The 14,380-nt window shown below is 38.8% G+C and overlaps 1 protein-coding gene across 1 annotated transcript; it reads right to left on the reverse strand.

The window, feature by feature from the left end:
• Positions 1-935: 935 nt before the first annotated feature.
• Positions 936-13,344, reverse strand: rp9 (RP9 pre-mRNA splicing factor). The gene is made up of 6 exons (XM_046835524.1): positions 13,090-13,344; positions 10,246-10,276; positions 10,015-10,144; positions 8,113-8,204; positions 7,857-7,918; positions 936-1,645 (listed from the first exon to the last, which is right to left on the reverse strand). The coding sequence occupies exons 1-6, from the start codon at positions 13,248-13,250 to the stop codon at positions 1,450-1,452; spliced, it is 672 nt and encodes a 223-aa protein (XP_046691480.1). The 5' UTR covers positions 13,251-13,344; the 3' UTR covers positions 936-1,449.
• Between the last annotated feature and the right edge of the window lie 1,036 nt (positions 13,345-14,380).

A 14,380-nucleotide genomic window follows, 5' to 3' on the forward strand; every position in this document is an offset into this window, starting at 1 on the left:
TAGTCAATGCCTCGCCTTTAAGCGCAGTGTTCTCACTACATACCGGAAATACGATTTGTAGTGCGTTGAAAAACTCACATTTTGGTTTGCAAATGCACAAAATCACTACCACTTCCTGTGCTTTTACGCGATTCTTCAGCGTTTTATGTCCAGCTTCAAAAAATTTATCTTAAAAGGGGAAAATCCTGACAATTCCACATACCGAGGCAGTGAATAAATAAAGGATGGACACGTTTGTTAAAGTATGCTGAAATAAGTAGAACCGTAGATCTGTATTACCCAAATGGGGTCGTCATTTTATTTATTCAATATAATTTGTGCCAATTTTATCGACTACTCAATTTAATCAATATAATAAAAAGTGTATTGCATTAATTTGATTTATTGTTTATTCGTATACATTTCATTTATAAATATTATTTAAAGAAGCAGGCATTATTTTTAAATTGTTTCAAAAAATTAGTTTCATAGTAACAGCTCGTCCTGAGTATGTTGATATAACAAGGGTCACTGTGCGATTTTGTGAAGAATTTTCCAGTGTCTGTAACATGCAGAGAAAAAACTGAAACAAAGATAAAGAAAAAAAAAGAATAATACTAAAAACCTAAGATAAAGGGGGGAAACTTTTTTTTCTGAGACATACAGCCCATCCTGGACAATGGTGGCTCAGAGGTTGAGGTTGTGGATTATTGCTCAGTAGTTCATAAATTCAATCCCTTGCATCTCCAAGCTGACCCTGTCAGGCTCTTGAGCATAGCTGTAAATCAGTGATGACCCTATGCTTTAAAGATAGCTTCCTGATAAGCTGCGAAGGAAAGAATTTTCACCGCATTCGCTTTTCTCATAACGGGCCGTGTTTACGACATGATTAAGGGACAAACACTGAGCTCAATGTACCTGAGAACAAGTACAAAATAGATGTAAAACACAGAAAATGCATTTGATAACCGTGTATTCACAGATATACAATTCATAACATTACAGTGAAGTTTTTTATTATTACTACTGCAAGGTTTTGGTCATTAAACACTTCCAGGATCCATGAGGATTCGATTCCAAACAAAATCCCAACTCGGTCACAGAGGAAAAAAAGCGATAAATAGATTACAACAGGGAGCGATATCTTTTTACACCACACCCATGCAGCTCTGACATTACATCATCTTCAGGCTCGGAGTGTCCGCGGGCCTGCGGCATAAACGTGACAGCGGTCTGATACGAGACAGAGCCGACAGAGCCGACAGAGACGTCAAAGGAGCGAACTGTTTCTGATGACAGGGGAATTGAAATGCATGCATGCATTATTAAGCGGAGCCAGCAGGGTGGGAGGAAGAGCAGTGGTGGGGGGGGTAGGGGGGGTAGAGGGGGTAGGGGTCGGAAATTAGCAGAGCTCAACGGTTTAGCAAAAGGTCTCTACAGCCACCCCGGTCATCTCGCAGCAGCCTCCTGTCAGTCTGAGCTATCACTACTGTTTGACTGTTTGTGCTTCTTAGTTTTCTTGTGTGTCGCCTTCTTTTTCTTTTTCTTCTTCTTCTTCTCCTTCTTCTTCTTCTTTTTGTGGGTGTGGCGAGAGGAAGAGGAGGAGGAAGAGCTGGAGTCTGAGTCAGATGTTGTATCTTGTAGGAGTTGCCTCAGCTGCTCGATCCTGTGGTGAGCAAGAGGCACAGGATCAATACAATTGGATTGTTCATTAAAATATCAATCTATCTATATTAGTGGTGCCCAACCCCCGGGCTGCGGACCGGCACCGGGTTGTGGGGCAATTGGTACAGGGTCGCACTGAAAGAAGACATAACCTCTGCTCTATATGTTATATATACCATATATATCTGACGCAGTATACAGTGAAATGAGACGTTTCTCCAGAACCCTGGTGCTACAAAAAACCATCACAAAGCCACGAAAAAGCGCCGACCAGGAAAACTACTGTAGAAACAAGAGCAGCATTGTTTGTGTATATACTGTGTGTATATTATAGTATACCCCTTACATTTCAGCAACAATTGTAGTATATCTTCTCAAGGGACAATACTACAGAAACTCTCAAGGGACAATAATCTTCCACAACGATGCTGAGGCAATAAGACGATCAGTAAAACCCTGAAACTGAGTTACAGTACAGTGTTCAGGGTCATACAGAGGTTTTCCGAGACGGGTTCCATTCGGAACATGTCTCGCAAGGGTCCATCAAAGAAGTTGATTCCTTGTGCTGTGTGTCAGGTGCAGAAACTGGCTTCCAAAAACAGATGCATGAGTGCTGCAGCATTGCTTTAGAGGTTACAGAAGCAGAGCAATGGTGATTACACAAAATATTGACACTTTGGACACAGTTTTGACATGTTCACTAAGGGTGTACTCACTTTTGCTGCCAGTTTTATAGACAATAATGGCTGTATGTGGAGTTCTTTTCAGAGAACAGAAAATAGAATAGAATAGAATAGAATAGAATAGAATAGAATAGAATAGAATAGCCTTTATTTGTCACAAATGCATTACAGCACAGTGAAATTCGTTCTTGGCATATCCCAGCTTGCTTGGAATCTGGGGTCAAGGTGCAGGGTCAGCCATGATACGGTACCCATGGAACACAGAGGGTTAAGAGCCTTGCTCAAGAGCCCAAATGTGGCAACTTGGCGATACAGGGGCTTGAATCCCCAACCTTCCGATCAGTAACTCAGCACCTTAACCACTGGAGCCACGACTCCCCAAGTCTGTACTGATATACAAGCTGCACATTGACTACTCTAAAATATATCCAAGTTTCATGTCTATAGAATTGTCCCTCAATGAGATATAAAAATGGTTGCTGAAATGCGAGGGGTGTACTCATATTTGTGATATACTGCATATAAACACATACATACTATATCTCCACTATATTGCCAAAAGTGGTCTGGTCAGAAGTATGATATGTGCTTTTTGAGCATTGCATTCAACATTTTGTCTCAACTTGCTCTTATAATTCTCTCCACTCTTCTGGGAAGATGTTCCACTAGATTTTGGAATGTGCTTATGGACACTTGTGTTCATCAGCCACAAGAGTGTTAGTAAAGACAGGTACTGATGTGAGGAGGTGAGGAGACCTGGGGTGCAGTCAGTGTTCACAATCATCCCAAAGGTTCAGGAGGAATGAGATCAGAGCTCACTTTGTGCACAGGGGCATTGCCATGTTGGAACTGGTCTGGGTTTAGTGAACGCAAAATTTTATTTTACCGCATCCAAAGACGTCCCATACAAGTGAGTGCCTCCAGCTTTGTGGTAACAGTTTGTTAGCATCATATTTTCACATTGCAGCGTGGAATTGCATTGTGTTGAATCGAATCGAAATCGTATCGAACTGCATTGTAATGGGGTGAATGGTATCGGTATAGCTGCTACATATGTATATTTCATTCGTATTGTTGGCTATGCATCGAAACGCGAATCGTATATATATGTACAGTGGAACCCACTAATCTCGACCTCGGTTAACTCGCCAACCCTATTAAGTCGACGTTTTTGAAGTGGAACCGCCAAATTCTCGCTTTGTCTTAGCATTTTTTAATCAGTTATGTCGATTCTTTTATGTCGGCGAACCCTAATATCTCGAGCACAAGGGGGGCAAATTTGCCACTTAACGTCGGTTATCTCGATCTGCATGACCAATCGCCGGCTTTTGCCACGTCACCATCTCACTACCGTATTTTCGCGTATATAAGACGCGTCTTATAGTAAGTTTTACATACCCCTCACCCAGGGTGCGTCTTATATACGCGAAAATACAGTAGTAAGACGGCACTGTGCAGCCGCAGAAAAACTTGCGGAAGTGGCGGAGAAATCAAGCCTTACAGATGCTACAGGTGTAGGAGACTTTTCAGAGCTGTGTGTCAGAGTGAAATGATTAGGGAATTTAATTTTGACACTGGTTAGCTTTTTGTAAAAACAAACTACACCCCGTGCGTTTTTTGTGATTTTGTGAGCGATCTTTGTGTTTGCAATGTTGGAGAATATAATAAAGGTTTGTTTTGAGAATCGACGGTGGTTTGTATTGTATACTGGTAAATCTCTGCTGTTAGTTGGTGCACTTATGCCTTTTGGTGTAAACAAACATGTATGTACATTTTTAAAGCATGCCTTCATCAAACAAATCGCGGCAACGCTGTTGTGTAAAAAAAAACCTCCAAAAACACGTGCATGTACATTCTCATTTAATAACGCACATCATGTACATAAAGAAATTTCAAGCACGTTAATATATTGCCATATTGATTTTCGTTTATCTCGATCATCGGTTATCTCGACGCTTTTTGGCGTCCCCTAGGCCGGCGACATAACCGAGATCCACTGTATATATAAAATTACAAATCATTATATTTTAACATTTGTTAAAATCACACTTCGATGCTGATCACATCACAACCATACTTTTTTTTTTTTCACTAAACCAAATCTGCACTGTTCTGAGTTTTATTTCATGGCCAGCCTACACTGCAGGGCAAAATAACTTTTTCCAGCCAGTCCCAAAAGTCCCAACTTTGTCGGTCTGTTTCGGTGAATTTTTCTGCTAGACTCCTGTATCCCTAGAAACCGCAAAGCAGCAACCCCCTGTCTCTTTTCTCTATTGATTTTTTTTCCTCCTGCAGCTCAGACGGTTGCATCAGTCCCGAAGCCGGATCTGTATTTCAACTCCGGCTTTTAATAATCCATGCTTTGTTTTCCGACACGCGGCTGCAAACCATCAATGAAACGAGTCGACTCTTGAACTGAAACTTTTCAAAACGGAAGAGAGAATAATGTTTCAGAATGTTCTGACCGCAACATTCTCCCCCAATCTAAAATATATATATATATATACACATACATACACAGTATATATATGTATGTATGAAGTTTCTACAACCAGCTGTTGTTCCAGAAAGACAGCACAGTAACTTTCCTTTATTGCTTAGATAAAGTTTTGTGTACCAGCGTTTGGCGGCTAAACTGATTCCATGGTGTATGCTTCATTTCTCCCCCTAGCCGAGAATAATTACTCCCTTTGTAGCAGAAACAATGTCATCACATACATCATGATAATTACAGTGAGCAATGCGGTTGCATAATCGCTGTGAATAGGATTATTAAAACATGCTGTCATGTTCTTTACATCAGGACAGGCTTCAATCTTTTTTTTTTTCTTTTATATTCCTACTGATCGACTTTGATACGAGTACAATGAAAATCCTACGTAGCGAGATGAAGCATCAAAACAACCTTTCCAACCCCTCCTGATAGACGTTTTCCCGATTTATTGGGGTCTTTTGGAAGCCTTTTAAATTAATCCCTTGGGAAAATTGCATACTTAATGATAATTACAGTGAGCTGAACAATTACACAAGTGACGAGAACAGACTTATTAATAAGAAATAAATGTGTATATATGTGTATCAAACCAAAAATGCATATTTACCAAGGTGTTGTGTTTGCAATTGTATGATATGCATGACAGCAGAGTGGTTTTGTGAATTTTTGAAAGGAACGGTCCAACAATAACGCATTTTTTCACGCCCGCCTTCGTTCATATTTGACAAGGGCGCCAATATTTATGAAACGCACTGTAGGTAGCACCCCACTGCTGTTCAGTTTTATTAAAACAAGTTACTCCCTGTTATTGCTTACATCAGCTGATATACAGTGGCCTTTAAAAAAATAATGGCACCCATCTATGCCTTTATAGAAACTTCCCATTTTGCGACGTTCAACAACTAAGGGAAAATGGTATATGTGTTGCTTCATATTTATACTTCAATAATTTACAATATTGATGGAAATATACTTCCAATATATTTTACTCGTATGAATTCATACGGGTGCCAATATTTTTGAGGGCACTGTAGGTTCTCCTGTAACACTCCATTGCTGTACAGTCTCATTGATGGTGCATTAATAAAGAAAAATTCCTTTTTTTCTCCTTCACCTTGTTTTATACTGTATGTAAAGAAAAGCGTATTCTCACAGACTCACTGCTACGTGAATATATTGGAAAATTTCGCTACTTGATAAAACGCATCATTAATCGCTGCTCGATTCGAACACTGAGGTATGAACCAACAGCGGTTTCATGCCGGCGAATATGAGCATGCCGTCGTGAGAACGACTTTTTTGACTTAGATCATTTAGGGGAAGGAGAAAAAAAAAAGGATTAAAGCCACACATCAAGACTGAAAGAAAGAAAAAAAGAAAGATTAATCGGCAACGATAGTCGCTCTGCAAAAATCTATACCAATAGTTTTTCCGGGTTGCATTATACAGTACAAGAGCAGCCTCTAGAGACTGATCACAGACACTGCATGCTGTTTGGTACGCTGCCTTGTTTTTTTATTCATTCCGAGAGTCTGTTTTTATTTATTTGTTTCAGTTTGAATGCATGTCTTCTTTTCCTCAGTATTTATTAATATAATTGCTATAGTCATATTTGTTTCATTTAGCATATTTTCATGATTCAGTACAGGTTTCTTTTTTGTACATGGAGTGTTATGTTTGTTTTTTGTCCAGAATTCATAAAAAGAATTTGTTTAATTAATCGGTTATTTGCAAGTACAATCCAACCCAACTATCGCAATTGGTAAAATCCACTATCGACAAACTCTGATAGATACTAATGATTATTTTCTCTCCCCCTCTTGATGACACCGAGGTTTGTTGTACTCACTGACTCCTTTTCTGTTCGGATGTCCTCTGTCACGCAATTTAATCTCTTGACGCGGTGCCAAAAATCGCATCGCAAACATAATTACATTGCACGACCTTTCAGAGTTAAATGTCAACGATGCCACTAGTCACCTCGGTCTGACGAAATACTAAATGCCCACATGCAGTCGCCGTCCTGCTCGCATGCTTTTATAATGCCAGAACTTCAAATGATATGGAATAAAGGACACGCTGGACTCTAATCCCACTGTTCCCTTCATGAAGCTTTAATCATCTGTAGGGTTTCTCTCTCTCTCTCTCTCTCTCTCTCTCTCTCTCTCTCTCTCTCTCTCTCTCTGTTTGCTGCTGGATAATGTGATCGCATTATATATAAACATTCTTCTGAAAGGCTGCAGAATTTGACAGAAAAGCTCTTCGATGAACAACTGCATTCTATCACAACTATAGGCTTCATGGAAGATTAGTCATATAAAAAAAGCTGTTTAGAGACTCAGCACAAGTAGGGTTTTCTGGTCAAAGTAAAAAAAAAATAATAATAATTAATAATAATTTGACCTTGACACAAAGCCAAAACCCAACATTACTCATCACAGTGAGAACACCAACCCCACAAGGAAAGCATGGTGGTGGTAGCATCAAGTCGCTATTGATCAGGGGACTGAGAAACTAGCCAGGGTTGCAGGTAAGGAGCTAAAAGATGGACGACCAGGACAAACTCTATCGCAGTGTGCAAAAAGTCTTGAGATTGGATTGGAAATTCACCTTCCACCAGGACAAAAGACCAAAGTGTGATGCCAAAAGCTACACTAGAGTCATTCACAAAGAAGAACTTGGTGTTAGAATGTCAGTCAGAGTTACCATCTTCACAAATATAATAATTATTAATGAATTATGGAAAATCATACCATGCGATCCTGTTTCACCTTCTCTAATAACCAATGTGGGCATTTTCATGGAAAAAAAATGATGCTGCTCAGCAATCAGCAATCTAATCATCGATCCATTATTTTTAATGTTACCTGGACTTTAATTTTACTTCCTGCCCTTGGACTTTATTACAGGACAAAATATGACCAGGATAATTATGTGTATGTAATATGATGCATCTGAGAAGTCACATTACTGCTATAGTTATGGGCAACACCACAATGTCAAAGCTGAAAAACTTTTGGGGGAAGAAAACCTACCTTGTCTCCTTTTCGTTGCGCTTGTTTTCCCTAATGATGTCATACATCGGGTCTTCGTGTGCCTGCAAGCAAATGACTAATAAAGATGTCAACAGCTCAGGAAATGCAGAGGTGTATAACCTTCGGGGTTTGTTTCAAAATTATATTTTGAAAGAAAATCTCCGGCGCATATACAGGACAATTTACAGGACCGCGGACAGCGGTAGGTAACACATCCTTGTGCATTAAATGCTATTCATGCCTCTGATCCACTCACCACTCTGAACTGCTCCAGTTTCTGATTTCCTTTGATGAAGAAAGGACATTCTTTGTCCCCGGTCCTGTGGCCGTAACGCTTGCATCTCCAACCTGAAACACACAGAGGACACATTGGGTTGTGAATCCTGTCTTATTCAATTTAACTCCCACATAAATGACTTGCGAGCTGCAACGCTACAATTCGTTCATGTTGGGAAAAACATTCTGACTACTCTGATTAAGGCAGGAGTTTAAAATATCATAATGTCCTCAATGGGGAATGAATGAGAAAGTCTGGGCAGAGCTGCAGGGCAAAAGTGACACCAGCTGGCCTGAAAGAGTCAGTAAAGACAAAAAAAAAGAAAAAAAAAAAAGGATGAATTAATATATAATAATTCTGTTGATCAGAACAGTTACAATATGTCACATAGTCATTATCTTAAAATAAATGTCTTTAATAAGTCCAAGTTCACAGGTAGCAGCTTACATTTTTCCTATTTAGTGAAATATCTTATATATATATATATATATATATATATATATATATATATATATATATATATATATATATATATATATATATATAAAATTTCTTCAGATTTTTTTTTTTTTTTTTTTTAAATATATATATATATATTTTTTTTATTTAATGCCTGACTCCTCATAGCATTTGATGCTTATATATCCCACACTCAAGGAAACAATTAAAGCTTAAGACTTTTTTGGATTACCTGACTTTCATTTCTTAATGAAATGATGGACTGCATTTTCCCTTTTTACTTCATTGACTATTTTTTGCCATAAAATGGATGTGTACAGAATTTGTAGTAGCACTAATAGGGCTACTGACTCTGTTCTCTCCCTTTCCGCTGCACAAAAAAATGATGGTCTAAAAGACATTAAGAAAATAAGAAATGTCACAAACACACTCGCCTTTTAATGTACAATGTTATAAAAATTAAAATTATAAAAATTAATTAAAGCCACTGAAAGAGGCATAACATTATGTAATAACATTATGAGTGCTGAACTGAACTGAAAGTTACAAACACACAAAACTGTGTGACTGATCTGTACAACCAGGACTCGAACACACACTCGTACTCACTTCACACATTTATGTCTTCAGTACCACTCACATTACAATAAACTGTTTACATGCCGTTTTTGCACATCTTTTTTTGGATTGCTGCTGTTGCAACAATTTGTTTACATTTTTTGTTACTTACAATGTTCACTTTACGTCTTTTACACACCGCAGTGTGCAATACACAACAGGTTTACTGGCGGCGCCATAATAACATCACGGAGCTGCTGGATGTTAGACACATGGCGCTTCTCCACCTTCCGCTTGAGGATCCCCACAGGTGCTTTGACATGTTTACTAAGGGTGTACTCTCTTTTGTTGCCAGTTATTTAGACAATAATGGCTGTATGTTGAGTTATTTTGAAAGGACAGTAAATCTGTACTGCTATACAAACTACACATGGACTTCTCTAAAATATATCCAAGTTTCATTTCTATAGTATTGTCGTATAGTATAATATATATATATATATATATATATATATATATATATATATATATATATATATATATATATATATATATGAAATCTGCAATTAATCGGGAGCCAAACTTTTTATCATAAACATATCCTGCATTGCAAAAATGTCTTGGATATCTACATCCAGCTGTGATTCCACTAACCAGCACAAACCTCAGCACATGTACATCTGGAACATGTAGTTCGGCTTCATTTTGCATCTGCACACATTTACTGAACAACATGCCCATAATGGTTCTGCGGTCTCTCAGTGTCCAAATGTGCGGCCATACCCTAAATACACAATGTGCACTTCCCTGTTCATAGGGAATAGGGATGTTATCTTATTGGACAGAATACGAGTGATCACTCACATTGCATGACTTTCACCTCCTTGCCCAGAGGCATCCACAGGCCTTTAGTGGGTGCGTGAGCCAGGAAATCCCTGGCGTCCTCATTCCCGGGGTCATCAGGTATACAGTCCTCGGGTTTCTCGTCATCTTCCTGAGCAGCAAAATCAGATGTTACTCTAAACGCTATCTTTTTTTTATAATCATCATGAGTGGTCTATATATGCGTGTATAGGATTTTTTTTTTTTGCAAACCTTTATAAGTCCCGGGGGAGGTTTCTCATAGCTGAAAATAAAAAGAAAGAACCGAAAAAGAGAGTATTTATTACTTTGCGATAAACCTTGAGTTCTTTTAGTCTTTCGGTCTGTTTAATTCCCCTGCATACTACTTGAAAACACATACTATATAGTAAAGAAATACCCACAACTACGGCCTGGGGGTCAAAATAGACAGACAGACAGACAGACAGACGGACAGACGGACAGACAGAGATAGATCCTTATTGCCATTACATAGTACAAGTACACAGCAACAAAACACAGTTAGCATTTACCAAATGATAGACAGACAAATAGATAGATCGAAAGACAGACCGATTAATATACCAATAGATAAATAGACACACAGATAAACAATAGGGTTTTTTATTTTTTTATTTAATTAATTTTTTTCTTAACAGTTTACATTTTTAAAACAATTTTTAATAAAATGCCTGCTTGGTTAAATAATATATACAATAATATTTTCTAATATTGTCTAAAAAAAATAAATAAAAATTAATAAATAAAATTAAGGCAGCACACTTTTTTAATTATATTGATTAAATTGAGCAATCAATAAAATTCACACAAATTGATTAACATTTATTAAAAACATTTTTACATTTGTTTACAAAATACTTTGTACATATGTTTACCCCATTTGGGTAATACAGGTGTGTGTGTGTGTGTGTGTGTGTGTGTGTGTGTGTGTGTGTGTGTGTGTGTGTTTTACATTCAATATTTAATTTACTAAAAGATATCTACTTAACTGTTCTACTTATTTCAGCATACTGTGTAAAAAAAAAAAAAAAGTGTTCATTCCATCCTTCATTCATTCTCTCGGTGTTGTCAGGATTTTCCCCTTTTAAGAGACATTCTTTAAGTTGGACACAAAATGCTAAAGAATCCGTAGCGCTAGCGTTAGCCGCAAGCAGCTACTTGGTTAGCGACTAACTTTAGCGCTATGGATTCTTTAGCGTTTTCATGCGAACAGAACAAACCGTATTTCTGGTACGGGGCGAGTATAACAGTGACACTGCGCTAACTCTAGTTTCTCGTTCTAACTCTAGTTTTTGGCAGTAAAAAGATCGGAGCAGTTCCCTTAACTAGAACCTTGAACAGCATTAGTTAAGTAGATTTACGGTTCCTCCGTGGAGATCGTCAAGAACACCAGCTCCGTAACATAAAAAGCCCAACAGCATCTATTCTTGAGAAAGCTGAGGAAGGGCCCAGCTCCTACCACACGTCCTCATAATGTTCTACAGAAGGACCATCGAGAGTATACTGAGGAGCTGCCGGGTTTGGAAATTGCAAACCAAAGCGGAATGTGAGGACGGCTAAGAAGATCATCAGGTCTCTATTCTTCATCATGGACATTTACACCACATGCTGCATCCGCAAAAGCATTGTGCCTGATCTCACACACACACACACACACACACACACACACCTACTTCACTCTCTGGTCGTCTGGGAAAAGACATTCGAGTCCAAATGTCCGGACAGTGTTATAGGGGTGTTAGAAAATATTGATACATGCTGATTATTGCGATATTTTGTTTATGCTGTTTCTCAAAAACGCAATATTGATATTAAAAAAATAATAAATTAATGCCATTATTATTTTGAGTTTCTCTCCAGATCTTTAGATTGATAGCAGTCTTCTACAATATCTACCTGTTTCCTCCTGTTTTCTTAATGACAGATTTCCTAAAATTATTTTCTATTCCAAAAATATGAAATATTCCAATATATCGCCTTGATTACAGTATCACAGCGTATCGTGAAACATTGTATCGCAACCCCTGTATAATGGCACGTATCACATCAGACTCTTGCCGATACACAGCACCACCCTGTAACAGTTTCTTTCCCTAAGCCATTCGACTACTAAATTCTAAAGAACTGACCTGTAAACACACACACACACACACACACACACACACACTGCTGCTAAAACAACTGTGTTTGTTTGTACAAGGACAATTAATTTGCCCAAAAACAAATCTTTTATACTAGTTGGTGCTGCGGTGTCCCTGTGTCTACTGTCTCACTTTTGCGTTGTCCCGGAGTCTACTGTCTCGCTTATTCAGTGTCCCTGAGTCTATTGTCTCGCTTCTGCAGTGTCTCTGTCTACTGTCTCGCTTCTGCAGTGTCTCTGCGTCTACTGTCTCGCTTCTGCAGTGTCCCTGTGTCTACTGTCTCGCTTTTGCATTGTCCCGGAGTTTACTGTCTTGCTTCTGCAGTGTTTTTGAGTCTACTGTCTCGCTTCTGCAGGGTCCCTGTGTCTACTGTCTCGCTTTTGCATTGTCCCGGAGTTTACTGTCTCGCTTCTGCAGTGTCACTGCGTCTACTGTCTCGCTTCTGCAGTGTCCCTGAGTCTACTGTCTCACTTCTGCAGTGTTCCTGAATCTACTGTCTCGCTTCTGCATAGTCTGCGTCTACTGTCTCGCTTCTGCAGTGTTCCAGAGTCTACTGTCTCGCTTCTGCATTGTCCCCAAATCTACTGTCTCGTTTTTGCAGTGTCTCTGCATCTACTGTCTCACTGCTGCTGTAGCCCTGTGTCTACTGTCTCACTGTCTTGTTACTGCCGTGTGTGTATTTTCTCGCTGTCTCAGTGCCACGGTGTCCCTGTCTCTACTGTTGCATGTTGTCTTTTGCACCAAATGTCCCACACATGCACTTTATGTCGTTTCTCAGGTAATTCAGTGTTACTTTTTGTTCATTTATGTTGTTCTCTGGAGGACATTGGTCCTGTGGGACAGTTGGTTTTGGTGTTATTGATTATGGAATGACAATAAAAACCTACTTGACTTCACTTAAATGCTCAGGACTTACAATGTCTCCACGTGTTTGATTTTCTGGACCTCCTGGCTGAGTTTCACTGTGTGGCTGCGGTACTGGTACTTCTCTTTCTCCTTCTCCTTTTTACAGTCTTTCAGCCTCTTTTTGTCATGTCTGTCCTCTCGCTCTTCTCTTCGTCTCTTTTTATCCGACATGGTGCTTCCTTTAATGCACTGTTTCACACAGGCTCGGTACTGCACAGCAAACCTATGGATCTTCTTCGACTTCCGGGTGAACCGTGATTCACAATAAGAGTCCCGGCCCGTTCCTCTAGCGGTTCTCCGGGGAAATTACAGGAGATAAAGCATGATCTGGAAGCTGGCTCTTCAATCTGATCTGTCCACCAAGACCCGTGTGGGTACACACTCCCATCTCATCAAAAATAGCTGGAGGTGAATATGAACTGAATCGGGTGCGAGTTCTGCTTATCAGGAAGGAAAGTCTGCAGCAGAAACTCTCTGGATGGGACTAAAAAGTCCTGATCTAATGAACCTGCTCACCTGATCACGTGACATACTCATGGTCTAATTGTGTATTCGTAATTTGCGTCTCAAAAAGTGTGACACAAAGACAGAAGTTTACAGAGAGCAGAATAGAGCAGAATACAACAGAATAGAACATAATAGAGCAGAATAGAATAGAACAGAATAGAATAGAGCAGAATAGAACAGAACAGAATAGAATAGAGCAGAAAAGAATAGAACAGAATAGAATAGAAGAGAAGAGAAGAGAATAGAACAGAATAGAGCAGAATAGAATAGAATAGAAGAGAATAGAACAGAATAGAGCAGAATAGAATAGAGCAGAATAGAACAGAATAGAGCAGAACAGGATAGAACAATAGAATAGAATAGAATAGAATAGAATAGAATAGAGCAGAATAGAATAGAATAGAACAGAACAGAATAGAGCAGAATATAATAGAGCAGAATAGAACAGAATAGAGCAGAACAGGATAGAACAATAGAATAAAATAGAATAGAATAGAGCAGAATAGAGCAGAATAGAATAGAACAGAATAGAGCAGAATATAATAGAGCAGAATAGAACAGAATAGAGCAGAACAGGATAGAACAATAGAATAGAATAGAATAGAACAGAATAGAATAGAAGAGAATAGAAGAGAAGAGAGAATAGAACAGAATAGAAGAGAAGAGAATAGAACAGAATAGAGCAGAATAGAATAGAGCAGAATAGAATAGAAGAAGAGAATAGAACAGAATAGAGCAGAATAGAATAGAGCAGAATAGAACAGAATAGAGCAGAACAGGATAGAACAATAGAA

The sequence above is a fragment of the Silurus meridionalis genome, chromosome 22 (genome assembly GCF_014805685.1).
Source record: "Silurus meridionalis isolate SWU-2019-XX chromosome 22, ASM1480568v1, whole genome shotgun sequence".
In the NCBI taxonomy this organism is placed as follows: Eukaryota; Metazoa; Chordata; class Actinopteri; order Siluriformes; family Siluridae; genus Silurus; species Silurus meridionalis.